General features: G+C 43.7%; 1 protein-coding gene across 1 annotated transcript in view; it reads right to left on the bottom strand.

The window, feature by feature from the left end:
• Positions 1 to 312: 312 nt before the first annotated feature.
• The window catches only part of BOK (BCL2 family apoptosis regulator BOK), a 34,704-nt gene continuing 7,405 nt past the window's right edge, over positions 313 to 27,611 (bottom strand). The window contains exons 3-5 of the mRNA XM_054983240.1: positions 13,848 to 13,976; positions 2,467 to 2,630; positions 313 to 1,135 (exon numbers count right to left, since the gene is read on the bottom strand). Of these exons, the coding sequence (XP_054839215.1) occupies positions 1,010 to 1,135; positions 2,467 to 2,630; positions 13,848 to 13,976 (419 nt within the window). The 3' untranslated portion in view covers positions 313 to 1,009. The remainder of the gene's footprint in view (positions 1,136 to 2,466; positions 2,631 to 13,847; positions 13,977 to 27,611) is intronic.

Below are 27,611 nucleotides of genomic sequence, written 5' to 3'. Positions count from 1 at the left end.
AAGAATCAAAATAAAGGTGCTAAAGCCAGGGCAAATTTCAGAACTGCTAGTAGAAAGTAGAAGGCAGTAAGAAAAGAGGAAGACCTAAAATGAGATGGCACAACTCAATAAAAGAAGCAACATCCTCCAGTTTGCAAGATCTGAGCAAGTCTGTTAATGAAAGGACGTTTTGGAGGTCTTTCATTCATAGGGTCGCCATAGGTCAGAGGCGACTTTACAGCACATAACACGCGCATACAGTAGACCGTCAAGGCTGGCACCATCCTTACAAAGCTTTGGCTCTCTCATATGCATGCAATTCACACTACTAAATGTTCAGTTAGCATTTATTGTTTACCACAAAATAAACAGTTGCATATTGTACATGATAAATACACAGCAGTGGATATAAGAGTGATGCCACTTCTTTCCCCTCAAAATACAACTCACGCAGGGAGTCACTTGAATTCTCTGTTAACTTTCTCAAGCTTTTGAAAAGAAACAGAGAGAATACTTATCTGAGCATTCATTCTGCAGTCTAGCATCTCTGGGCTCCATTAGGTAAAACCTAGCATTTTAATTTGTTCCTTGTTTTATCACCTAAATCCAAATGTATCAGGCAGTTTGCTTTGCATATTACAGCCTCAAGGATGCAATGTTTAGAGAAGATTGGAGGATCTACTAGCCATCTGAAAGGGGAAAAAAAAACCCTGCTAAGCAGTAGCCATTTTACAATTAAAGGAGAATAGTTTTCTTCTTGTTGGCAGCTCTGGTTGGAATTCTTATGTGTAAATGGAGCACTATTTGGAACGGGAAGGAGGGAAATAACTGAGCAACAAGCACATTGGTCTCCTGCCCAAAGGGCATTGCAAGAAATGTCCCAGAGAAATTTTTCCCATTGTTGATTAATGTCTTTGCATTTTGGCAGCTGGGAAAGGAATGTGCATTTGGCTGGTCCTCCCCCCACCATTCCTTCCCTGTGCTGCCTGCGACCCCAAGAAGGAGATGGGCTTCACTAGGAAACTGGATGTCATCTTTCTGGCAAGAGCATGAAGAAGATGGCCTTCAGGAAATGACCAAAACTACAGATGGCAGCCACAAGCCAATGGGTGCGAAGGTTGGGATCAGTATTCACCACACACTTCGTTATGTCAGTCTAGAAAGAGGAGGGAAAACACAGCATCAGAAATGAGTGCTGCTCATTTTTAGCACATTAATTCCCACCTAGAGCATTGTACAGTCTGGTTTCTGATAAAGTACCACAAGAATTCTGAATAGCTGGTTTGGAATGGGCTTCCTACCCCATTCAGCCATTCCTTATAACCACTACATTGTATTCCCCCCATATTCTGTCTAGCTGGACCTAGACTGTGAACAAACTGCAACCTGCTAGTCTTTAACCTGCATAAACACATGTCTGATATGATTTAAGAATTATAAAATCACAGGCTACTTGCGAGTCTGTGTTTGGCATATCTTGCAAATTTCTGTTTCTTTGGGCAGAAAGATTTTGGCCTCCAGTGAGAGGGGGAGGTAAGAGAGACAGTCCAAGGATGGAAATCCTTTTGCCCATGGAAACGCTCCACTGGATACGAGACAATGTTGGTACACGTCTAAGAGGTATGTATCTTTGCAGTTAGCCACCATTGCATTTAGCTGCAGTTAATTCTTCTGAACTTTTTTTATGGAAACAGAAGTAATCCTTCAAAATTGGGATGGTCAACTGGCACCCTGAGGGTAGCATCAAGTCCATAACATGCTTTTGTCGGTTCCCTGGTAATCTGCAGTTGCAAGCTACCTTGCTTCTTATATGCTGGAAAATGGTCCTCACTGTCATAGATGACCAAGGAAGTCATAATTGGACAGCCAAGTAGCATTTGAAGTAATGGCAGGAATAGCAAGACTGACTCAACCCCTGAGAGGTACTGATTGGTCCAGCCATGCACATCTATTATGATAAATGTGTGGCAATCGGTGGCATGAAGACTCGTAGGAGTTTCTACTCTCAGTGGAACTGACAGAAAACAGTAATGACTTCAGAAGCTACTGGTGCTGAAAATAAGGGTCACGGGAAGGTCATATCCAGTTGCAATGTGGTGTTCCAATCTTTAACATTTAAATTATATTCATTTTAAGTATTTTTCCATTGATACTCCACAACTTTCACATGTTTAGCAGACACTTACCCAATTAAATATTTCCCCAAACTAGTGCCTTAAGACACTAGGACTGAGTTCATGAAAAATGTGCTTGCAGGTCCTGAGCAAATTAGGTTAGTGGCCTGGTGCTGGAAGCTTGGATGGCAAATATAAGGGTTGTACGACCATGCAGAGCAAGTATAAGCAGGACAAGGATGGAATACTAGCGAAGGTCCATGAAAGGAAATCTGCCTAGTGTTTACCTGCATTATACCTGTTAGTGGTTACTTATGTAACTTCTCCCTAATTTGCACACTCTAAGTAATGCAATAAATTCAATGCCACTTACCCAGCCTCCTCTCCTCTTAAGCCACGTCACCAAAGTCTTGCGTACAAACTCCCCCAAGCAGTCTACAATGGTGTGGACCATAGCTGGTTGGGCATGTCTAACACAGTCAACTGCCAGCCCAGCTGCCACAGCATAGAGCGACACCACCTTCCCCCATGTGATGCCTGAAAGGAGAAAACAAAAGGCTTTCTACAAGGCTGTTACAAAGTCAGAGGGGAAAGGGCATACTGTGAAGCTGTCTCCAGTACTGTTTTATGTATAAGTAAATTACTTCAAGCTAGATAGACTGATGTCTACTACATAAACAGTCTTTATGAAGCAGCTGTGAGATAAAATTCAGCACTAATTAACCATTAAGGGCCAGGGTTATATTTCAGTGTTAGATCACGTCTTGCATACAGAAGGGCCCAGGTTCAATTCCTGCTATCTCAAGTTTTAAAAATCATCTTGAGCAGGAGGTGTTGGGGAAAGACCTTCCTCTGCCTGGAGACCCACTGCCAGTCAGAGCTGACAGTACTGAGCTAGACAAACCAATGGTCTGGCTCTGTCTAAGGCAACTTCATATGTTCATAAATAGGAGTCATGTGGCCCTTGGGAGATGATGAACTGGGAGGGTCAAGCTACCATATAAAAATGTTTTTAAAATTTAAAAATTATTTATTACAAATTGTGTACACAAACACCATTAAAAATATAAAGGAATAAAAGTAAAAATATCAAAACTCCTAATAAATGCATACAAGATTAAAAATTGCATGCAAGTTGATGGAGAATCCAATGACCATGATACATGCATCAAAATAAATACTATGTCAAAATACTTACTATAGTACCTAAAAATAAACTAACCAGACGCGTTTCGGCCCAAACCAGCCTTCCTCAGTGATCATTAAAATGCTATGTACAACTACACACATCCAGGAATTAATTATTCCAATAATAATTACAATTCAATTAAAATGAATTAAAAACCAGGTGTTGCTGTTAAAATAGCTTGCATAATGTGTAGTTGTTAAAATTTACAGATAATACCATGGAAAGACCCTCATGGTGGTTTCACTACACATCTGACAATGCCTTCAATGTTATTTTGCTATAAAATAATACCTATCCCTGGAGGTGTGAAGTCTCTCCATCAAAGATAGTAATGATGGGAGATGAACAAGACAGTATCTTCCTGCTACAGCCAATGACAAGTGTGTTCATCCTCTGTGCCCTCACAGCTGGCCAAATGTTGGGCCTCCCACTGGAGACAGACTGCTCTTAACCTCTAGTCAGAAACCAGAAAATGGAGCTGGCGTCCAAAGCAGCCCCTTCCTAGGTATGTCTATGTTCTAATAACAAAGAGGAGACTCTTAAAACGAGTACAGGGCTACAGCTGTCACAACGGAGCAAAACAGTTCTCCCTGCTGAAGAAAATATCCAAATTCCTGGGTCTATATTTAAGGATTAAAGAAGTAGCTCACACCAACATCTTGAAAAGATATTTTGGAAAGAATGAGGGCTGCAACTCAGAAAGAGGAGAGGAAATTTTTGCCAGCAGCACACTTTGGGTGGAAGATAGAGAAAAATGGGCTGCAGTGAGATGTTGACATCACACAAGCAACAAGTACAGTTGTATTGTCGAAGGCTTTCACGGCCGGAGAATGATGGTTGTTGTGGGTTTTCCGGGCTGTATTGCCGTGGTCTTGGCAATGCCAAGACCACGGCAATACAGCCCGGAAAACCCACAACAACCAACAAGTACAGTTCCTTCTGTGTGCTTGTCCCCAAAAGGAGCTGCTGTGATAATTACACTATAGAGCTCTGATTAGTGGGAAGTTCTATTTCTCTACACTGTGACACCCATAAATACTAAGTCTTTATTTTTAACAAGTGATTCATGCACAACCCTATGATTTAAATTTCACAAAACAGACACAGAGGAATACATTTTGTTAAAGAGTCATGAAAGAACACATCTGCCAGGTTTCCACTTGTTTGTTTAAATTATTTCTTTCCTAATTCTATTCAAAGCAGCTAACTGTATTTCTTCAAAACAGGAAAATGATTTATCACCTACTCTGGATAGGCTACTCCTCCCTCATAAGGGTCAGATCTTGCACCCTGGGGGTGTTTTCAATCCAGCCCTGGATGCTCAAGTAGCTCCCTCTGGGGACTGAATAACAACAACAACGTTCGATTTATATACCGCCCTTCAGGACAACTTAATGCCTACTCAGAGCGGTTTACAAAGTATGTTATTATTATCCCCACAACAAAAATTTCCCTGTGAGGTGGGTGGGGCTGAGAGAGCTCCTAGAAGCTGTGACTCTCCCAAGGTCACCCAGCTGGCTTCAAGTGGAGGAGGAGTGGGGAATCAAACCCAGTCGTCCAGATTAGACTCCCACACTCTTAACCACTACACCAATGAAATATTTGGGGGAAATCAAAAGCTCCCACACAATTTTGGCTTGTTCTAATATACATATCTTTGTTGTTTCAAGCAGCACCAGAGTCACAGGCAGGCCTTTTCTGTGGTGGCACTGCTATTGAGGAGTATCTTCCCCCAAGAGATTCATCTGGCATCATCTTCAGCATAACTTAGATGCCAGGTTAAGATGTTTTTGCTTCAGTTAGCATTTGATTTATTAGCCAATATCATTTATTCCACTCCTGCTCCTGTTTTGGATTACTGTTTCTTTGGATTTTAACTTACTATGGGGGAAAAGAATTTTTATTGCTACTACTGAGTGACCTATACTATGTATATTCTTTGCTGTTTGTACTACAGTTTTTATGCTGCTATTTACATTCCTTATCTGCTGTTTGGCATTTTATATTGCGTTTTATCTTTGAACTGTTTTGTTCTATTGTGATGCTCTGGATGACTTTCTCTGGTCAAGCCTGATTAAGATACAGGTGTGCACTGAGAAGCCCTGAGCATCAGTTAGCTTTCCTATATGAAATCATTTAACTCCTGGCAAGAGGTACACCACAGAGAACATCTTAGGTTCATTACTGGGTACTGTACACAAGTAATACAACTATGGAGTCTCTGCTTCCATTCTAAGCCTTTATTAACAAAACATAATTATTTAACAATCTTAGTATCGATTCAATCAACAAAAAATCATACCATCCATAACTACATAGATCATTTAAGGAGAGCAATTACATGAGTCCAAAAAAGGATCTTACCCAAAGATAAGCAGGTCACAGGCAAGGACCCCCTTCTAAGAGGAAGCTCTTGATCAGTTTAGCCTATCACATTTATAAGGTTTCAAAACCAACTCTTTACAACAGTTGTCTGATCCGTTTCAAAGGGACTCACATTCTTGGCTAACTTACAACTTCAAACAGACAAGGTTATCCATATTTGAAACATCTTAAAACATATAAAAATAGTTTGTTCATTCTTGCTACCTCTTATATTTACCAAGGCTATGCAAAATTAGTGATTACAAGTAGACATGGGTACGATCTGAATTACGATTTCAAAAAAACCCTGATTTTGGTGTTTGCGCCATCGTGACTGAGCTAATCGGTTCCGTCCACGGCAACCGACCCAGCAGTCGGGGGTTTGCTTGTTCGGGACTTGATCGGATATATCGGTTTCTGTTCGGAATTGCAGACACTCTTGCGCCAGTAATTTATTCCCGGGGCAACGGAGCCAGGGGAATGAGCTGTGTTTGCCCTCCTTCTGTCGCCCTCAAAACACAAATGGAAGCCCAGCTTTCCTTGATTAGCAGGCTTCCTTCCAACAACGGAGCAGCAACCCAGGGGAGGAAGGGGGAAGGGGGTGTTCTGAAGCCATGGGCACAAAGGAAAGGCAAAAGGCAGCATGGGAGGCTGGGAGGCCGCCCGCGCCATTCGTCTTTCCCCAGGACAAGGGGCGTGTGGGCAAGCCGGCCGCCCCTTGTCCTGGGGAAAGGCAAAAGGCCGCGCGGGAGGCTGGGAGGCCGCCTGCGCCGTTCGCCTTTCCCCAGGACAAGGGGCGCGCGGGCAAGCCGGCCGCCCCTTGTCATGCTGGGCAGGTGAGCGGCGCGGGCAGCCGCTGAGCCACTCGCACTGCCGCCAGCTCTGCAGCGCACTGGGACAGCCGGCTTGCTGCGTGGGCAGGGGAGGGACGACCCAGGAGCGCACGCGCAAGAGCCTGACTACGGTTGCCCTGGGCGTTGGCAACCATAGATCCGGCCCTGGGAATGTCCCCTCCCTGAGGGGAGGTGGCTTGTTGCCGGGTTAAAAACTCCCCCCCTTCTACTCTAAGTGTGTGTGTGTGTGAATATCTCCTCCCTCCCTGAAGGGAGGCAGCTCATCGCCGTCTCCCCCTGCCCGCCAGGCCTGGCGGCCACTTCCACCAACCACCATTCCTATATCGCTGGAAACAGCAGGGCACCCTCCCGCTTTGGCCTTCCCGATTCCCGATTCCATCGGAAATGGGACTTGATCGGTTAGAATCGGTGACCTGGGTTCGGCAGTGGCCCGGATCCACGAATGGCTTAATCGGTATTTTTTGTTTGGATCGTGCCCATCTCTAATTACAAGTTTCTTCTGCAAATGAATCTTTAGGCCCCCATATAATGCATCTATCTTTGAGTAATACGGCCAGCTTCTATGAAAGTAGACATTCCTGCCATTCTCAGACACACACTGCACGTGGGCCTTAATACATTGTGTATAGTGATAGGAGTTAGATGGCTCTTCTAATCTACACGAGGCCATACAACTGTGTTATTTCTATTCTAGCCCCCTAGACTCCCTTTGTGGCATGTCTAGTTATGGGGCCTGTTTCTGTGTGCAAACGAATCCTAAATGACTTTCTTGGTCATATCCAGCAACTGTTCTCCTATAGATCTTGCTATATCCATGACAGTGAGCTGTCAGAGGAGGCGCTGGGAGGCTTAATACCAAATGTGGGTTTGTCTCTACATAACATGCAAAACAGCAATGAAGCACACAGCCTGTCTCAGACTGAGTGGCATTTATGGGACTGTTTGTTTCCGCCCTAGATTATTTTTAAGCATAGGTAACCCTGAATTAAGTTCTGGTTCCACTTATCTAGTTTCATAGCAAGTGGACAACATTCTACTCTTCTGATGCTATGCATCCATGATTTGTAGTTTACATGGGTGGTGGAAAATGCCATCAAGTTGTTGCCGACTTATGGGCCGTCATCACACGAGCTTTTATTTAGCGCTAAAATGGCACTATTTCCCAGCAAACACCCACCTTATTCCAACACTGTAGCGATTTTCTCTCTTCTGCTTTGTGCTTGATAGTCGCGCTATTTTGTGCCTCAGTGTGAATGCCTCACATCGATGTATTTCGCCTCGCAACGTCCTATGCCCTCCCTTCAATCCCAGAATCCATTTCTTCCTGTGACTCCCCTTTTTTTATTTTATTATGTCCTTATAACGCCGTAACGACATAACACAATGCAAACTTTCTGCTGAAGTAAAAATGACTCAATCGCCATTGCAGAGTCTTCAGCGATGGGGATCACGTCAGACAGGGAGTTTTCTGCGGGCAAAGGGCTATTTATATAATTTCAAAGCTGGAAAAACAAAAGGGTCGTAATGTTTTGCTCTAACGGAATGTTTATATGCTGTTATTCCGTTATAGCGGAATTAAACGCCAGAACAATAAAAAAGGGGGGGAGGAGCTGCTTCTGTGCGGTTAGAGTGAACAGAACAGAGTGCTTCAGTGTGGATAGCTGGTGGCGCGAAGAGCCGTTAGGTGACCCAAAGAAACGTTACTGTGCCGATAACAGGTAGGACACTATATGCTGTAAATTTAACGGAAGAGATGCCCATGTGACGACGGCCGTGGTGACCCCGGCTGTTTTCAAGGCAAGAGACTGAGAGAGGTGTTTTGCCATTGCCTGCCTCTGCATAGGGACCCTGGTCTTCTTTGGAGGTCTCTCGTCTAATTACCAACCAAAGCCAACCCTGCTTAGCTTCCAAGATCTGATTATATCCAGGTCAACTTTCTGTCTTTTGTTCCCAATTCCCAACTTATCCAAACAACTCTGTAAGTAGGTTAGGCTGAAAGAGACTGGCTAGCTCAAAGTCACCTAGCAAGCTTCATGGCAGAACAAGAATCTGATCCCAGACCTCCCAAACCCTAGTCTGACATTGTACCCACTCACTACACCATGCTGGCTACCTCTAGTCCACTTAAACTCCTTTGTCCTTCTTTCTCCCAAGCGTTTGCTTCTCAGCACTGATTTTGGCCCATTTTCCTAGGATGCATTGTCTGTTCAGCTCCTCCCTTCTCTGTCACGCCATGGCTCTCAATCCCACCACCTCCATCTTCTAACATCTGTAGCACAAGATTTAAAGCTATGTCAGACCAGACTGTGGGAGCTCACATACGGTGCAGAGAGACAGACTGCTTGTTCCTTTACCTCCCCCTTGCCCACCCACGTGCAACAAACAGCAATATGCATTTAATGAAATACCACCCATTCCTCCTCCAGCAGAGCAAAAGCAAGCTGCTCCTTTACGAGGACAGTCCTGAACTCCACCCCAGCTTCAGCATCTTGATATATCTGTCATGCTAATGTATGGATGCGGATGAGAAATCAGTCTAGAGAGAGAACACCAGCATGGGATCCACCCGCAGACAGCAGTCCACTGGTGCTGTTTTTAAAACCAATCTCAATTTCACAGCTGGCAAGCCATTCAAAAAAGCTGTCTCTGCTGAGATTTTGTTTTTTAGAGCAGCCAAATGGAAGCCAGCTGTGGAGCAGAGGTATGTAAATACTGTGCACCGCAGAAGGAGGAGAACAAATGAAAATTTGCTGGACAGAGAAGACCCCTGCATTGGCCTCCCAGCCCCTGGAAAAACTCCAAGAAGCCATGTGGGAGAAAGCATCTGGTCAGTCTCCAAGCTCACAAAACCACACTTCCCTTGGCTGTATAAATAAATCTACCCCACTTCATGATCAAAGCTCACAACTCTCCAGTCCCCAAAATAATATTCAGGGAAGCCACATTCCCGGCAGCTGGAGAGGCAGGGCAGGACAGTGGAACCAAGATCATGCAGACACAACGCACACGAGACTTCCACACTGTCTGCCACAAATATTTAGCTAGTTCATTTACCCCATCTTCCTCAGTAGTGGCTTACATCATTCTCCTCTCCTCCATTTTACCCTCACAACAACCCTGTGGGGTAGGTTAGGCTGAGTGGGTACGACTGGCTGAAGGTCACCCAGCAAGCTTCTGTGATAGAGTGGGAATCTGAACCTGAGTTTCCCAGATCCTAGTCTGACACTCTAACCATTACACACACTGTCTCTCATATAGGAGTAGGAAGAAGCTGAGAGGCAGACCTTGGTTAAAAAAATCTTTCCAGATGTTCTATAGTGAAATAATGAATGTGTGATGAAGAGCAAGAATCACAACAGCAAGCAGGTGTGATGAGGAGCTGGAATGTATGCATACAGCCTATGCATGTACACATAAATGTACATGCCACACTCTATCCCTGCAACTGCGATTCCTAGTTGTCCAGAGCAAGCCTCATGCATTTGTACACATGTAGGCTCCATACATGCATTCCAAATACTGCACGAAAGTCACAGCAGGGCTTGCCACTACAACCTGCTTCCTATCCACTTATGTTTAATCTAGCCATTTGTGTGTGTGTGTGTGTGGTGCTCTCAAGTCATAGCTGACTTATAGTAACCCCTAGTAGGGTTTTCACAGCAAGAGACTATCAGAGGTGGTTTGCCATTGCCTGCCTCTGCAATTCTGGTCTTCACTGGAGGTCTCCCATTACTAACCAAGGCTAACCCTGCTTAGCTTCTGAGATCTGACGAGATCAGGCTTAACTGGGCTATCCAAGTCAGGGCAATCTAACCATTTAGAACATCTGAAAAGTGTGTGCTTGCTAAGTCTAGTATTACTTGGCAAAGTTCGTACTTGGCCAGAGATGGAATGAAGGAGACTCCTCCTCAAGTAGCCACAAATGGAGGACAGACACTCATTTTCCCTTGGCCTAGGAGAGGAAATATCCTCATCTAACTGTCTCCTGGGACAGCAGTCCAAAAGCTCCCTCTTTAAAGCACCACATTCCAAACCACTTTAGGTCATAAGCTTGGACGTTTGCATTATAGGTGCTTTAGTACACAAGTATGTAATAAAGGTCTCCATGAGAAGAAACGCAACCAGATATTGTCAACTAGGACCTGGGAGGCAGGCCCTTTCTCATTTTTTATTTCTTCTTTCACCTGTGAAAACCCTAATTTTAGCAGTACCATGTTTGTCCAGACAAAACAGGAATTAATAACAACAACAACAACATTCGATTTATATATCGCCCTTCAGGATGACTTAACACCCACTCAGAGTGGTTTACAAAGTATGTTATTATTATCCCCACAACAAAACACCCTGTGAAGGTGGTGAGGGCTGAGAGAGCTAGAAACTATGACTGACCCAAGGGTCACCCAGCTGGCTTCAAGTGGAGGAGTGGGGAATCAAACCCAGTTCTCCAGATTAGAGTCCTGCACTCTTAACCACTACACCAAACTGGCTCTCAGTTTAAGCCAACCTCTGGGCTAATGTTCATGGCCTCCAAAGCAGGCAGCACTCATAGACTTACAATTAAGCCGAGTTAAGATCTGCCATACAAAGACAGGAAAGAATTGCCACCATCTCTGGCTTTGTTGTCAACAACACAAGTGTGGTTTCAAGCTACAAATTCACATATATAAGATGCACTGAATGAGACAAATAAAGAAATATTTTCATTTACTACTCTACTATTAGCACTCCTGCAGCATATTCAAATTTGTTAACAGAGAACAGTGTGTAAATGCATAGTGGGGAGAAGTGGGAGGAATCTTTATTGGAGAAAAACAAATAGAGAAAAAATGTTCTCCCCCACAGTTCCTATGATTGGTAGACCCAGGTTCAAATCCCCTCTGCATCGTTATGTTAAGTTGATGACTTTGGACTAGTCATTTTCCTTCAGTTTCGGCTATCTCACCAGGCAATCGTGAGGGGAGAAGAGAGAACCACCGCCTACATCCCTTTGAGAAACAACAGGATAAAAATAGGTGAATGGATGGAGACTTCTGTTCTTCGGTCTGGGCATTAAGGTTGCTATGATCTTCACTCGAGGACAGCATCCACAGACCTAAATGGTCAATGGCACTGAGACAAGGAACAGCTGCTAAGCCTCCCCACCCACCTGCTCCATCATTCCCCTCATTCAGTACCCCTCCTCTCTGTTGTGGAACAAAAATGAAACCCAGCAGGCCAGGAGGAAAAGAGAGTGGTAGAAGCAACAAAGTAGGCAGCATAGCAGTTGCATCCCATCTACATTTGTCTAAGGTATCAACACCATTTCCTGGAGAAGACCTGGCAACCTTACTTGGTCAAATGGGGGTTATTTTTATAGGCAGAGCAGTAGCACTCTCTTTGCTAGGTGCGAAATGCACAGCATACACTTGAAGGCACAGCAGTTGCCTATAACAGACTACAATCTAATTAAGACAATAACTACCAACTGATAAGGAAATTGTCTTAAATTTCTAATGATCACAGGGTGATATGGGAATAAAGGTTCATACTTAGTAGACTATGGGGAGCAATCGTCCAGACACAAATAAATCAACAAGAGGCAGAAAAAGGCATGTGGCTCAGGATTCTCTCTTCCCCAACCTTTCACCTTAATGATGTGTGGATTATTTATGCAACAAAAATATTAATGTTCCATATTGGCAGTCAGAACAAGGTGCACAAACTTAACCTTTTAAGTTTGCCCCTTATAGTACTTCTTTAATCTCCCTGCCTTCACCTACTAATATGAACTGCAGGCAGGCTGTAGCTGGAGGTGTATCCTAAGCAATATAGTCAATTGTTTGTCTTAGTCCCATTACACACCCTAATGAAGCTGCCATTTGAGCTTAAGATGGAGAGTCTTTTAAAAATTAGAGTTGCTGAGCGAAACTTTAACATGACTATAGCCAGCAGGTGCTGCCAAATGGAAAAAGAATGAATGGGAGATGCACAGGAGGGTCTGGAAACTGCCACAGCATGAGAAGGATATCAGATGTGAAATGGCATACGTCCCTTTAAAATGCACATAGCAGCAATGTGGAAAGAACTGGGTCTGTGATGCTTACAATGATTTTATGTATTTGTCAAACAGCAAAAAAACTCATGGGGGGTATTTCACAGCTGAAGGACAGCTGGTGTGTATTTTGTGCCCAGCTCTGTACCAGCATACAAACATATAATTGTACTGTTATCACCAGTTACCATGTCTCGCTCCAAGTTTTCCTGTGCAACTCTTTTTGAAAGGAAAAAACTACTCAAAAATCCAGCATTACATTAATATAGAACTTTTAATATTAAAGACCTGACCCTGAAACACTGCCCTTCAGGTGCTTTCTGTTTCTCATTGCTGAGTCTGGCCTTCATTTTCAAAGATCAGAATGTCTGGCTGAGGCACAAGCCAGCCTGTATTTCACTGGCTCATTGGGCCTTCCAACTATTTGCCTGGATCCTGTCACACAAGCCAAAAGGTTTCTTCAGATGAATTATATTCACTCTCTTACACTTCTTAATAGCCTAAAATGGGTCATTTGAGTCAGTGATGGCATCTTGAGGAGTCTGTGAGTTTCATAGCAGGGGATGGAAAATAAACCTGAAAAAATGATACATCTTTCATGACTGTTTGCACCACAATCTGTGGATAGTTCCACACTGCCAGCAGATGAGGAGGAAAAATACCCTGGAACATTCTTCTGCTAGTTTCACAAATGGGGGGAGGGTAGGTGTGCATTTAGGCAAAGAAAAAAGTGTAAGTCACTGAGACTTGTCAAAGGGATGCTTCCATGTATTATAGACATTTTAGAGTTCATTACCTACCAGCAGAGTCAGGTATCAGTACATACTCCCCAGCCCAAACATATCAAACAGGTTAAAATAACCCCCTTGGTCCCAAACAAATCCCACATTTTGGTTTTTACTCTACCCTTCATGGCAGAAGAAGCAGGCACCCGAGAGTGAATGAGAAGTATCAGCTAATGAGGAATGCTTTTCGTCTCAGCAGCCAGAGAAAAGAAGATTTCTAGAGATTTCTGAATGCTGAAGGGAGTAACTGCTAAGAGGGAAGGATAGCGATTGAAAACTTTAAACAAACTCTTTTGGGAAAAGAGCAAGAGAGAGAAGCTGGAGCATCTCTTCACCTGGAAAAGTGGAAGAGAAGGAAACTGTACATGGGTTGCTGTTAAATCATTAGTGAGGTCTCCACTGCCAACTGCTTCCAGCTAGGATCCTATGCCAAACGGGCCCCACCCCACAGGCTGCCCTAAAACATGCCTGTGCTTACACACCTTGCTTTGTCCTTCCCCTCCCCCTCTCTGGATTGTAGTACAACACCTGAAGAAAAGATCTGAGTTGCCACTGCCAGGAAGGCATCCGTCACCACCGTCTCTGAGTGCAGGGAGATGTTTAGCTGTCGTGCAACATTCCGATAAAGGTTGGGCCTAATGTACTCCAGCTCATCACCTAAAAAACAAACAAGCCAGATGGATTATGAGTTATTATGACCAGTTGGGGAGGGAATTTATCCAGACACAACTGAGAGTACTGCAGCTTGGCAATGGCATGCAGAAGCATTCTAACTAGCAACAGAGTTTCTCTGGACCTTCTGAACTAAATGCTTCTTCTGGAGCTGCCCAACACAATCCCATCAACATGCCTACGTTAAAAGAAAATTCACACACACAATTACAGCTCGTTTTCACTGTGGCACACTTGACTCAGGTTGCATCTAAACAGCCACAGAATTCACCATATCAAAAATGAGCTCTATAAAGCATAAGAAAGTTAAAATCATACTTAACATCAACCTTTCTATCAGTTGCCTCAAAAACCTAATAAAGCATATTTAGAACTGCTTATTTAGAACTGCTTTTTTTAAAAGTATGGTAAAGTATGTACCAATAGCAGAAGAATGGCTGAAAAGCACTCTGACAGTGACATCCTAAGCCGATTTACTCCCATGGGCTTAGACTAGAGTAACGCTGCTTACAATTCCACTGTGACATATGGGGACTGGGTTCAAGCTACCAACATTCCTGTTTTATTGTTCTGCTTTACCAAACCCAAAATAATCTTTATGCATGTCTTATACACAGATGCATTCTTCTTCAGAAATTATATGCCTGTTTTTTTAAAGAGTTGCTGAATTTGTGCAATAGCCTCCCAAACACTTTTCAATAATTTTAATGTAGTATTTCTGGATATGAGAAAGATAAAGGACAGCACAACACAGCACAACCTCAGGTCCAAGCTACATGCCAGAACAGATCTTCAATTTTTTAAAAAAACTGCCCTATTCATACATAGCACAGAGGTAAGCTCCAAGACCCACAGGGGCACACAGGCACCTGCAGCTTTTCCCCATGCAGACCCCCTTTTCCAGGGGCTTTTTTCACCCAACTAGGTTCCCTTCTGAAATCACAGCTGGGCTAGAAAAAAGGAATTTAGAGGCACAGGCTACGGCAAACAGCGGCAAGTGGAGAAGTGTAGCTCCCCTGCCTGTAGACTCCTGAGTCCTGTTAAAACTTGCTCCCACCAGCTCAGACTTATACTTACATATTTTTTAAGTGTGGGTCTGTCATACTACAGCCATGAATATTTTAAAAATAGCCAGGGTCTGGTGATGCTAAAGTAGCCAGATTTGTAACTCTTGCTAGCAGACATATAATGTGTCCAGAAAAATCATCTTGGACATATTGGTGCAAATTCATCCTCCTTTTTTAAATTCAGAGGCTGTAATAGATGGGAAATGGGCAGGAGTCAATCTCCTGAATTGGGACAATAGAACATTGAGACAGAATCAGCGATGTTATCTCTAATGAGGTGGATGGTTCGGAGGGGGGGGGGGGTTAGAGCATACGGCACTGAGATTTCATTAGCACCCTGCCCCCTTTGCAGGAATCTATTTGTGCAAGCACAGACTAAAAAGATATCTAACACCAGCATCTCGAGAGCTGTTCTGTGTATTTTCTTTGGCATTTGTCCTCCAGAGTCTCTTTACAGTTCATCACATACTTTCTATCCATACACGCTGTCTCCTTTTGCAACTGAGATACAAGCTCTCTTATATATATACAAGCATTCCAAACAGAATAGAACCACTCAAGTAGAGCAGTAAGAGAAATTACAAGTAAGTATAGAGCTGAAAGTCAACAACATTTTACTTAAAATCCCACTAAATCCTTATGGAGCTTTGACTCCTATGGCTGCAAATTCCATTTGGCTGATTCAAATTACTATAGCAATCCTGCAACAAAATGTACTCCTCTGATGACTCTCAATACTTAAAATAATTCTCCTTTGCTTCAACACAGCCTAGCAACATGAATTAAGTTATTAGAATGACTGCCAGAATTGAACAACCCACTTCTTCCAATATATTCTGCCATGGACCACTGTGCTTATCATTTAAGGAATGCTTATGGGAAGACAAAACTGTGAACGAGCCAAAAGGCTTTGAAATGCTCTATTGTGAGGGATACATCATTAATCAGAAGGAACGAGATTCGGTTTCGTTTTCTCAGCCATGCCAGACGCTCCTCTCGGCTGGTCTGGGAGGAAACGACCGGGCACCCTGACCGGGCGGCTGATCCGCAAGGATTAGCCTCCAGGACTCCCAGGGAGGGAGCCAGGGTCCGGGACGCGGCGGGAAGAACTCCCCGAAATCAATGCGGGGGGGGGGGGAATTGCCCATTTGTCCCTATGGAGGCCGGCAGACGTGCGCGGCGCCTCGAGTGCCGCCGGGCAACGAGAAACGGCAAATAAAAGAAACAGGCGGAAGCCCGTAAACAAGCGAATCCCTTCTGTTCTACAAGCGTTTGTGAAGGAGAGGTTGATCTGAAGAAGACTTGTTCTTCCCCTTCGTTGAGTTCCAGAATTTTGTTGCCCCCCCCCCCAAAAATGGCAGCAAAGAAGCAAAGTCCCGCTCTCGGTAAGTCAATCTCGGCCACCTTGAAGGGGGAGTCGCTCGAAGAGTTGGTGCGCAGGGCGGTGGTGGAAGCCATAAAACCCTTTGTTGACAAGCTGAAAGAAACTGATCAAAGGGTGGGCTTAATTGAAAGCGAAGTGAAAACCATTAAGGCAGCAGCGGGGGGGCGGCAGAAAAGTCTGCTCTGGAAAGTGCGTCACTTGTGAAGGCTACAAAAAAGGAGCTGAAGCTGGTTGAGAACCAGCTGATCGGGCTACAGATGGAACGAACGCAGACAATTTTGCGTCTCCAAAACGTGAAAGAGGAGGAAAAAGAGGATCTGTGGGAGGTGGTCTCGGAACTATTGGCGATACCCGCGAGGACGACTAAAGAAGAGGTTAAAAGCGCCATTTTGGAGGTCCGTCGGGCTTCTTCAAAATATGCAACAAAGCGACAGTTGCCTCGTGAGATCATTATTGACTTTTCATCTAAAAAGATTCGGGACACCATCCTATATAACTCATACAATGCGGATTTGGACTTTATGGGTTTGAAAGTCAAGATTTTGAAGGACGTTCCATTTCTAGTCCGGAAACGGCGTTTTAAATATAAAAAGTTTGCAGCTCTTCTGAGGGACCATGGAATAAAGTACAAATGGTTATTCCCGGAAGGAATATGGTTCAGATATAAAGATCAGGCCTATAAGATATTATCAGAAGATCAACTAAAGGATTTTGAGAATAAAAACCCAGAACTCTGCTGCACCAAGAACGAAGAAAAGGAGGAGCCGGAGGGGGGGGAGGAGGGGGAGAGTACCGCAACAGCGGTTGCACAGAGAGAACTGCGTCCGGGACCTAGAAGGGGGAGGAAAGTTTAATCAGAATTTGAAATGTTTATTCTCTGTATGATTAACCACTCCATCATTATCCTATGGAGCTATTTTTGTATTATGACAGTATGAAGGGAAACATTGAAGTGTAGTGTTTAGTGTTTGTAGTTCATTCCCCCCCCTTTTTCTTTTTCTTTTTTTTCTTTTTCCACCCCCCTTTGTCCCTTCCCTCTCCCCTTTCCTTGTGCTAGTCTTGTGTAGTGCTGTGTAGTGTTTTGTAGTTATGAAAAATAAAAGAATTTATAAAAAAAAAAAAAATTAATCAGAAGGAACCAGCAACCTTGCTGTTTCATGTTGACTGAAGAAAGGAATGCACTAACTGAAAAGAAAAAAAGGGGGAGTCCAACCCAACAAAAGAAAGGTAACCAAAAAGATTGAAACAATGAAAACATGAAAAGCTGCTCTAAATCAATCAATAAGAAACAAGTACAAATTTAAATCAAATAATAAATACTACAAAATTGTGGTTTAAAACAAGTCAGTGTAGTTCACATATTAGTACAATACCACTATATACCAAAAAGGAGACATTTTCCAAATATGCATATACTAGCTTGATGCCCATGCTTCGCTATGGTATTTAACTACTTTAAATCCAGTTATGATGTTTATAGGTATGTAACATTTTGGGGGTTTGGGGAGGCGGGTTGAGTTGGTTTTGTAGTATAATAGCATAGTACCCGAGCTTCACAAAAGTGTTTGAATAAAGCGAAGCATGTTGATGTCTAAAACTGATGCAGTGAATTTCGAAATGTAACATTTATGGAAGAGATTCTTAAAAGAAAAAGATTGTAGTGCAAGAAATAAAGTGAAAAATACGCAAAACCTTTTTTTTCTACTGAAGGACCTCTTTGTAGACTTCATTGGCGATTTTCCCCTCAGGATCACCAGGCTGCTGGGTGAGCTCACTCGGAGCAGGCCACATAGAGCTGCTCATGTGAGAAGCAGTCCTCCCTCAAGTCAATTCCTGCCACCTTCAGTATCTGCCCCTGGGACTTGTTGATCATCATAGAAAAGCAGACCTTGAGGGGTAACTGCAGTCTCTTGAACTCGAAGAGGTTATGATGGTATGAATGGTATGCGTGGTATGAACACCAACTCCCTCCGAGCGCTGCTGATGAACAATGTGGCCTCAATGATGTTCCTGTGGAGGGCTTTCACTCATAGTCTGGTGCCATTGCAGAGTTTGGGTGAGCTGCGGTTCTGGACCAGCATCACTGGAGCCCCCACTTTGAGGAAAAGCTTGTGGGCTGGGAAGCCAGGAGGGTTGAGCATGTTGAGGAACTCCACAAGGTAGTGGACCATATCATCCATTTGCACCACTGAATCCACATATCTGTACTCCATTTCTGCTCCACTTTGAGGGAGTTAAGTTGTGTTTCATTAATGATGGCAGCCTTGTCGTTCTTGGGGTTAGAATGGCATGCTTGCACAGCCCGTCCATAGACTTCTCCGTGATACTGACGATATCAGGGTATATCGTGGCTGTTAGGTCTGCTAGGGTCATCACTACTGTGCCCAGGCCTGCAGGGATGGTCACCTTTCCCTTGCCTTGGGACTTGCTGGTACTTGGCCACTGCTGCTCAGTGCACTGCAGGAGTACGATGTGCATATTTCTTTGTTGCATCTCTAAGTTACTTCCTCTTTTTAGCATCTGTGTATCTTGCACGTCTGCCAGGAGGCTTCTTGGGGGCAATAAGAGATGATGGCTGCAAGAGGTGTGAGATGGAGTTGGACTGAGGGAGGGGTGGTGTGGTGGGCACTTCGGCAGGTTCATGTGAGAAGTTTGCATTAAAATGGCCCCTAGAAAGGTCATGCACCATCTCCCCATGAATATTTAAAAACTCAGTTGCCATACTGACTTGTATATAAAATCCCTTTTCAGGAGTCTTGTACTGTCTTTCTTCAACTGTCTGCAATTTCCTTTACCTAATTTTTACCTCAGAACACAGAGTTCCACAGCTGACCCATCAGCCTGCCAGCTACACAGGAAAGCCAGGTCCCACAGGGAGATTGGCAACCCTAGACTGGGAGGCGTATTTTTACCTCAGGACACATTCAGTGACTCCCAATAGCAAGTATATACTCTTTAGAATGTTGGAGAGATGACCAATCAAGGCCGCATATGCAAATGACCTCAGGGAAGAGTGGCAGTTGGCGGGGGGTGGGGGGGAAGGACCCTGCCAGCTACACAGGAAAGCTGTATCCCTATGGGAAAACACACTTTACCCCTTTTTTACCCCCTTAGGGGGCGAATTTCTTTAAATCCCTTCTTAGCGAGCCCCTACACCACAAAAGGAAAGTCCTGCCCAAATTTCACGCTTCTAGGTCCAGGGGTTTGGGCTGGGCATTGATGAGTCAGTTAGGACACTTGTCTTTATATATATAGATTATTGTGCATTTATTTCCATATGCATAGAACCAAATAAATTTCAGCTCAAGGACTTCCTCTGTGGTAAAATATCAAACAATGTACTCCATAAATATAATTCTTTAAAACCAAGTAACTGACCACGTACAAAACGAACATGGAAAGAGAAAAACAAATCTATATAAGTATTGTGTATAAGTTCTTTCATGGGAAACCAAATTGATTTTAAGTAGAGAGCTATTTAAAAATATTTTAATTCAGTTACTCACATAAAGCTGTGGAAAAGAGCAAGAGTTCAGTAGCGCCTATAAGACTAACAGAATTAGTGGTAGGGTATGAGCTTTCATGAGCCACAGCTCACCTCTTCAGTTATCTGAAGGCTGTGGCTTATGAAAGCTCATACCCTACCACTAATTTTGTTAGCCTTAGAGGTGCTACTGGACTTTTGCTCTTTTCCACTGCTACAGACGTAAAAATCCTTGAATCAAAAATGGGAAACTTATAAAGATATGTTCATTTCCCCATGAATCTGCAATGCACGTACAAGATAGTGCCCGGTTTTTACTCAGATAGGAGAGCTGCACATGCATCAAAGAAATGTGTAAATAAAAGGACAGGGACTACAAACTTTATTGCTATGTACTTTCTGTATGATCCAACTTGATAGTTTATATGTTAATATGTCAGTGTTAGAATGCTTACGCTGTTTTAGCATTTCTTCAACTCTGTATTAGATTATTGCTAGTTTTAAAGTTTTGAAATGTCCTTGAAATTGACTTTACTGTTAAACTGTGTAATCCACCTGAGTCTCAGTGAGAAAGGCAGACTATAAACAAATAACAAATTTCAAAGATAAACCAATTAGGAAATTGTAATAAATTGAAAAGAATGGTAAGCATCAGGAAGATGGAGAGCTGTAAAAGGGAGTGGGATGATGCAATAATTTTAAAAAACTAGACGAGGTGATGAGCAGCGCCTGAAAGAAATGTATTCACAAGAAAGTGGTAGCTGTTGCTGAGCCATCATGATCATCAGCCAAGTGGTTGGATTGCAAATCAGGACTCTGCTAGTTCAAATCCCACTCCTGCCATGGGCTCAGCAGGTGGCTTCAGTAAGCTACTCCTCTCAGCCCCAGCTCCCTGGCTGTATTGTGGGGATAATAGTAACACTGACTTTGTTCGCCATTCTGAGTGGGCACTAATCTGTCTAACTGAATCAAGGGATCTGCCTGAATTTCAAGATAAAGAATGTATTGAGAAGATGCAATTACTTCAAACTAAGAGGAATGCATGACATTGCCACTACATAGACAAGAGTCTCAATCACGACGCTGCAAGGTACAATGACAGTTGGGGACAGGAAACCTTCACATGTCATTTATGGTATTAACTGCGGTAAGAGCAACATATCATAGTGACTATTACAAATTCAGATTAGCTACAATAGTATCAGGCTCCACTCCAATCTTTGCAGGTTCCTATCAAATCATATATCTTTGCCAGTAATAAGATTTCATAAAGCAGTGAATGATTTAGTTGTCAAAATGAACAAGTTTCTTGCTGTAATTGATAGTGGATAGGGGCCAAACTGTTGTGCAGTAGGGAGGGGGATATCTTACATTATTTACTTTATACTCATTTCATGACATATGGAAATATTTGTACAATCTGTGAGTCACATACAGTGACATTATAACAAATCAATGAATTTAACAGCAACAGCAGATGACGAGGCGTAGAGCAACCAAGTCCACATTAGATGACATATTCTTTGATGAGAACATCACCAAATTGCTTTTCTCAACAATAAAAGGGTACTAAATTAAGGTTTATATAAGCTTTGTTATGTCACATCAGTAGGTTGGGCCTTAATATTAAGCTACAATAAAGTATTATGCTACAATAAAGTTGGTTAGTCTTAAAAGTGCTCCTGGATTCTTTTAATATTAAGCAAGCAGATGGCAAAACTGATACAACAATAGAATTCAGTGCAATTCAGATTGCTGGATATCACATGGCCATTCTTGGTGAGAATATAAGTCTACTTGCATTGTTAGTATTTAATCAGCTCCAGAACAAGTAACTTTCCTGTTAAACCCCGGAACAAATAGCATGTTGGGCTGTATTTACATCTTATAAACACGCTAAAATGGCACAGGAGTCATGCATGCTCTCACTCTTATTGTTCAAGACACGGGTAGAGTACAACATCAGCAACATTCATCCAAAGTAAAAAGAAAGAATTCAGAGTCAACTTGTGTGTCACTTGCTGTTTTCATCAATCAGGGCTGGATTGAGGCATTTTGCCACCCCAAGCAGGGCCATACAGCATGGGTCAGGGGAGGCAACAGTGAGCACCTGTCACCTTCTCAGACCATTCAGCCAGGAAGACAGTGAGCATGCTAGAGCATGCTTTCCTCCTGGGTGTTGGAAGAAGAGGATTCAGTGCTGTCCCTTTCCTCAGGTTTCAGAGGGGGACAAACCAAAGAGTTAGAAAGAGAGGTCAGCGCACTCTGTTTATTGTTTACTGCTCTGACGATCCCTTTGATATGTAGATTGCTATTTCCTCCTCCTGACTTCCTCCTTCTTACTCTTCTCTTCCTGGCTTTGTTCCAGGCACCATCTCGCTCCTTCCTCCCTCCATCTTGCAGCCATGGATGCAGTACTTTTCCTAGCATCCATTTGCATCCTTAGACTAAATAGGTAGATAGGATCTAGCTCTCCACCTTTCCTATCAGAGTATGGAGTTCCTACAATAAAGAATTCTTATTTCCTTTCTAAGCAAGTATATGCTTTGTTATTTCCTCTCCTGCACACACACTAGCCAGCAGAACCAGCTGACAACCTCTTATAATCACGCTTCCACTGCTAAACGATAGACTCTGCTAACGGCCCAAACATGGAATCCTTCAATTAGGTTTCTGGGGCCAACATACAATTTATTTATTTATTTATATTTGATTTATATTCTGCCCTCTCCATATCAGCAGGCTCAGGGTGGATTACAACTAAAATTTAAAATTACATTTCACAATTTAAAACCATAAAACATTTAAATACCTTAATTAAAATACATATATATAAACACAGTGGCACAATGATCTAGCTGACCACCTTTTTAGCCCTCTCCAGAGCATTTTGGCAGGGAAATATGTAAGAGACGGAGGGTGTCACTAGTAGGGAGGGCATGTGTTATACTCCCCCAGCAAGGGGGCACTGCCTCACATCAACCATATGCCTGGCAGAACAGCTCTGTCTTACAGGCCCAGCAGAAAGATAACAAATCCCGCCGGGCCCTGGTCTCATTGGACAGAGCGTTCCACCAGGCTGGGGCCAGGACTGAAAAGGCCCTGGCCCTGGTCGATGCCAGGCGGGCCTCTCTGTAGCCAGGGATCTTTAACAGATGTTTATCACTGGAACGGAGAGTCCTCTGGGGTTCATATAGGGAGAGGCGGTCCCGCAGATATGCTGGTCCCAGTCCACATAGGGCTTTATAGGTTAATACCAAAACCTTGAACCTGATTTGGTACTCCACTGGCAACCAGTGCAGCTGATGCAATACTGGCATTATATGCGCACACATTGGCGTTCTGGTGATGACCCGCGCCACCGCATTCTGTACCAGCTGTAACCGCTGGATCAGGTTCAGGGGAAGCCCAGCACAGAGTGTGTTACAGTAGTCTAGCCTAGAGGTGACCATTGCCTGGACCACTGTAGTCAAGTTGCAGGACGAGAGATAAGGGGCAAACTGCCTGGTCTGTCAAAGACGGAAAAAGAAGACCTGGCAACTGCGGTGACCTGGTCCTCCATCATCACGGAGGGATCCAGGATCACCCCCAGGCTCCTAACTCTCGGAGCTAGTATAAGCACTGCCCCATCAAGTGTAGGAAGCCAGGGTCCCAAATCCACGTTTCCGTGACTCAAGTCTTTGCAGGGTTTAATTTCAACTGACTTTGCCTCAACCATCCAGCCACAGCTTCAAAAGCACACTCCAGGACATCCGGGGCCTATCCAGTCTGGCCATCCAACAACAGATACAGCTGGGTGTTGTCCGCATATTGGTGACTGGGAAGCTAGAAAACCCAAAGAGGAGCAAAGCAGGACATAGGAGAAGGTACAGACTGCACAAATTGAGACATCTGAGTATCAGTGGCAGTGCAGGTCTGAAATGTGGTGACAGATGCAAGTCAGGCTTGTTGCCACCTTTTGTATCACCAGCCTCCACAAATTCTGGTGCCCCAAGCATTATATTTCATATAATATGAAATATTATAATATTGTATGTATTTGTTATGCAGTCTGATATTCAGACTTTGTGCTTTTTAAATTTTTAATTGTTGTTCATGTGTACACTCTATAATAAATATATTTAATTTTGTAACACTTTTGTAAAGTTAGCTTGACCCTCCTATTTCGCTGGCTTATACTGAATCAGACCATTGGTCCCCACTCTGGTCAGTATTTCCTACTCTGACTGGCAGGGACTCTCCAGGGTCTTAGGCTAAAGTCTTTCGCATCGCCTACTACCTCAGCCTTTTAACTGGAAATGCCAGGGATGAAACCGGGGACTTCCTGCATGCCAAGCAGCTGTGGCTCCTCTCCATCTTCATGTTCAGCTGTGTGTGATACATCTGTAAATTCAGCCCTCCTCATGAATGTCTACCCATTGCCCCTGCAAAACAACAATTTTAATGGTTTACTTTGCCACACATGATTTCTAGTAATGGGGACTGATGATTTTAAAAATGCATATATTCAGCATTAACTGGAAAATGATAATCTCTAACAGAGGAAGAGCAACTAATCTCTAATAGAGTAAGAACAAGTAATTATTAATTTTCACTTTAAAAAAAAGAGGAGAAAAGCAACATATGGGAGAAGGTGTATAGTAGTAACAGCTTGATTCTCACGTTAACTATATGACCAAGGGACAACCGGAACTGCTCAGAAAAATGTCGTGTGAACAATATATATATGTGTGTGAACAATATATATATATATATATATATATATATATATGTATGTATGTATGTATGTATGTATGTATGTATATGTATATATATGTATATGTATATGTATATGTATATGTATATGTATATGTATATGTATATGTATGTATGTATGTATGTACGTATGTATGTATGTACGTATGTACGTGTGTATGTACGTATGTACGTGTGTATGTGTATGTGTATGTGTATGTGTATATATATGTACATATGTACGTATGTACGTGTGTATGTGTATGTGTATGTATATGTGTATATATATGTACGTATGTGTATATATATATATGTACGTATATGTATATGTATATGTATGTATGTATGTATGTATATATTCTCTGCTCCAAGTTGGCTCCTGAGGCTTTCAGCTTCCTTCAGAACAATGTTGTCTCATTGATCAGAGACTGTGAGGGGAAAAACTGTTTTCCAGACAGGATATGGGATAACTGAGCACCTCACAGCTTTCATAGGACGCACCCTTTTCAACACCCTGTTAAGTTTATATCTTACCCAAAAAATAATTTAATGGGTTGGAACGTGATGGAAGCATACGGCCCGCCTAACGCTGTGAAACATTAATGAGACAGACTAAATATGTCACCAGCTATTTCACACTCATGTGGGCAGGAGATATTAAAATCTGGAGACTTCTTTAATTCTCAGGTTCCTCATTAGATTGACTTACTGAGTGATCTTCATGCCCCAGGCATCAAGCGTGCTCAGCATTTTTCTTATCCTTTGCTTTTCCCACAGAAGGGTAGGAAAGGAGATGAAGCAGTAAATCTCATTCAGTATCAGTTTCTTACTCATATTTTAAAAATCAGGGTAAGCAAGTAGCCTCAGGGCCAAGCTACACATGACGAATGACACTTGAACGGCAAGTGGATTGAGTGGAGGGCAAGTGAACAGGGAGAAATACACTTGCCATTCAAGTGTCATTCGTCATGTGTAGCTTGGCCCTAAGATAATTATCAGGTGCAAGTCCCACATATGTGAAAATCAAAGGAGGCTCCAGAAATTTTTGCAAGGGTTTTTTTGGTGCCCTAGATGGACTACGGCCCTGACCTGGACTTCCCAGGCAAGCCTGATCTTGGAAGCTAAGCAGGGTTGGCCTTGGTTAGTAATTGGATAGGAGACCTCCAGTGAAAGTGAGGATTGCAGAGGCAGGCAACAGCAGACCACCTCTACTAGTCTCTTGCTATGAAAACCCCACCAGGAGATGCCATATGTCAGCTATGACTTGAGGGCATGCTCCACCACTACCAAGTGATCTATGACTTTGCAGCGATCCCCCTTCACTCAATCAGGGTTTCCAGGTCCATGTTGGGAAATTCTGGGAGATTTGGAAGGTGGAGCCTGGTGAAGGTGAAGTTTAGGGAGGGGAGGAACCTCAGCTGGTATAATGCCATAGGATCCACCTTCCAAGGCAGCCATTTTTTCCAGGGGAACTGATCTTTGTCACCCGGCGATAGGGTTCCCAGGTCCCTGTACCCTCCCAGTGGGAGGGGGGAATCTGAGACTGACTCTGTGTAGTCTTCTTGCATGCTCCCGTCCCAGAGGTGTGGGAAGTGATATTACCATGCCAGCCACGGGCATGCTCCTGTGCTTTGCATGGGGCTAATTCTGTCCCGTGCAAAGCACGGGAGCATGCCTGCAGTCAGTGCGACGATGTCACTTCGGGAAATGATGTTGTTGCACCCTGCTGGGAGCACACCCAGTATGTGCTTTCCTGGGTTGCCTGCTGGAAGCAGCAATCCCTACAGTGACCGGCATCTCCTGCAGGGCAAACCCCCAGGAGATTGCCCGCCACTGGCAGGCAACTGGGAAGCCCCCCTGGAGATCAGTTGTAATTCCAAGAGCTCTCCAGCCACCACCTGGATGTTAGCAACCCTGCATTCAATACAGAGAAATGTGAGAAGTCTAGAATGAACATTGTATTTACTGGGCGTTCAAATAAACAATGTAAAAAAATAGGCAAGTTCTTCACAAGCCCTTCATATTCCATCACTGCAGCCTCAGAAGACCAGAGTCAACAAATATTAAGATTCTAGGACCCAGATAACGCACAGCTTCTTTTCAAGCTGCCACTGCAGTATGGCCACCTGGAATTAGCAGGACCAAGCTGTCTATGGGGTAATGGGACATGCCCCCCACCAGCACTATTAGGGAGCGTGCCAACAACAGAACAGATATGGTGAGGGGAGTGGGGATGTATGCCTGCTAGATCATAGAATGTATTTAGCACTTGTTTTTATATGCTGACTTTAATCTTCTATCACATTCCAGGCAGAATACAAGATAGTGTGGGTCCTCATTGGCCCCGCTTAGCTCTCCCAGAGGAGGTGGTGGGAAGTGAGACATTCAAGCTCTGCTGCTTTGCTCTGCTACCATAGGCAAGCGTGTTACCAGAGAGGGTGGGCAAGCCCCAGCAGGAGCTACATGCAACCAGTGCAGGATGAACCATCCTCATTGGATAGGCTGGCTGAAGCAAGTAGCAATACTCTTGTCATTACTTCCTACGTAGGGCAGGCAATGCTGGCTTGTGCAACCAGCCATTGAGAGTGACTGTGTATGTGTGCTAATACTCTAGCTTTCCATCCCTCCTCTCAATGGTACCTTGGGTTGCCAGGTCCCCTGGAGCCCAACCTGGGCGATGGGCGGTCATGAGGGGACATGTGGGAATGATGTCATTCCCAGTGCAACAAGGAAGAGTTCTGGAATTCCTGAGCCCATTCCCTGCACTTTCCCTCCCACCACCCAGGTGAGTGGTAGCAGGGAACAGAGGCTGGGAGCAGAGGACTGGTAACCTAACGGTACCATCAAACCACTGTGCTTGTGAATTCTCCAATATGATATGCTGTCTTCTCCCTCCTGGGGGCCCCAAGTTCTCTGGTAGGAAGACAGTCCCGTTTTCAGGAGAACTCCTG

The sequence above is a fragment of the Eublepharis macularius genome, chromosome 6 (genome assembly GCF_028583425.1).
Source record: "Eublepharis macularius isolate TG4126 chromosome 6, MPM_Emac_v1.0, whole genome shotgun sequence".
NCBI classification, from domain to species: Eukaryota; Metazoa; Chordata; class Lepidosauria; order Squamata; family Eublepharidae; genus Eublepharis; species Eublepharis macularius.
Note: the sequence above shows the minus strand (reverse complement) of the source record. Positions and strands in the feature narration are given on the sequence as shown.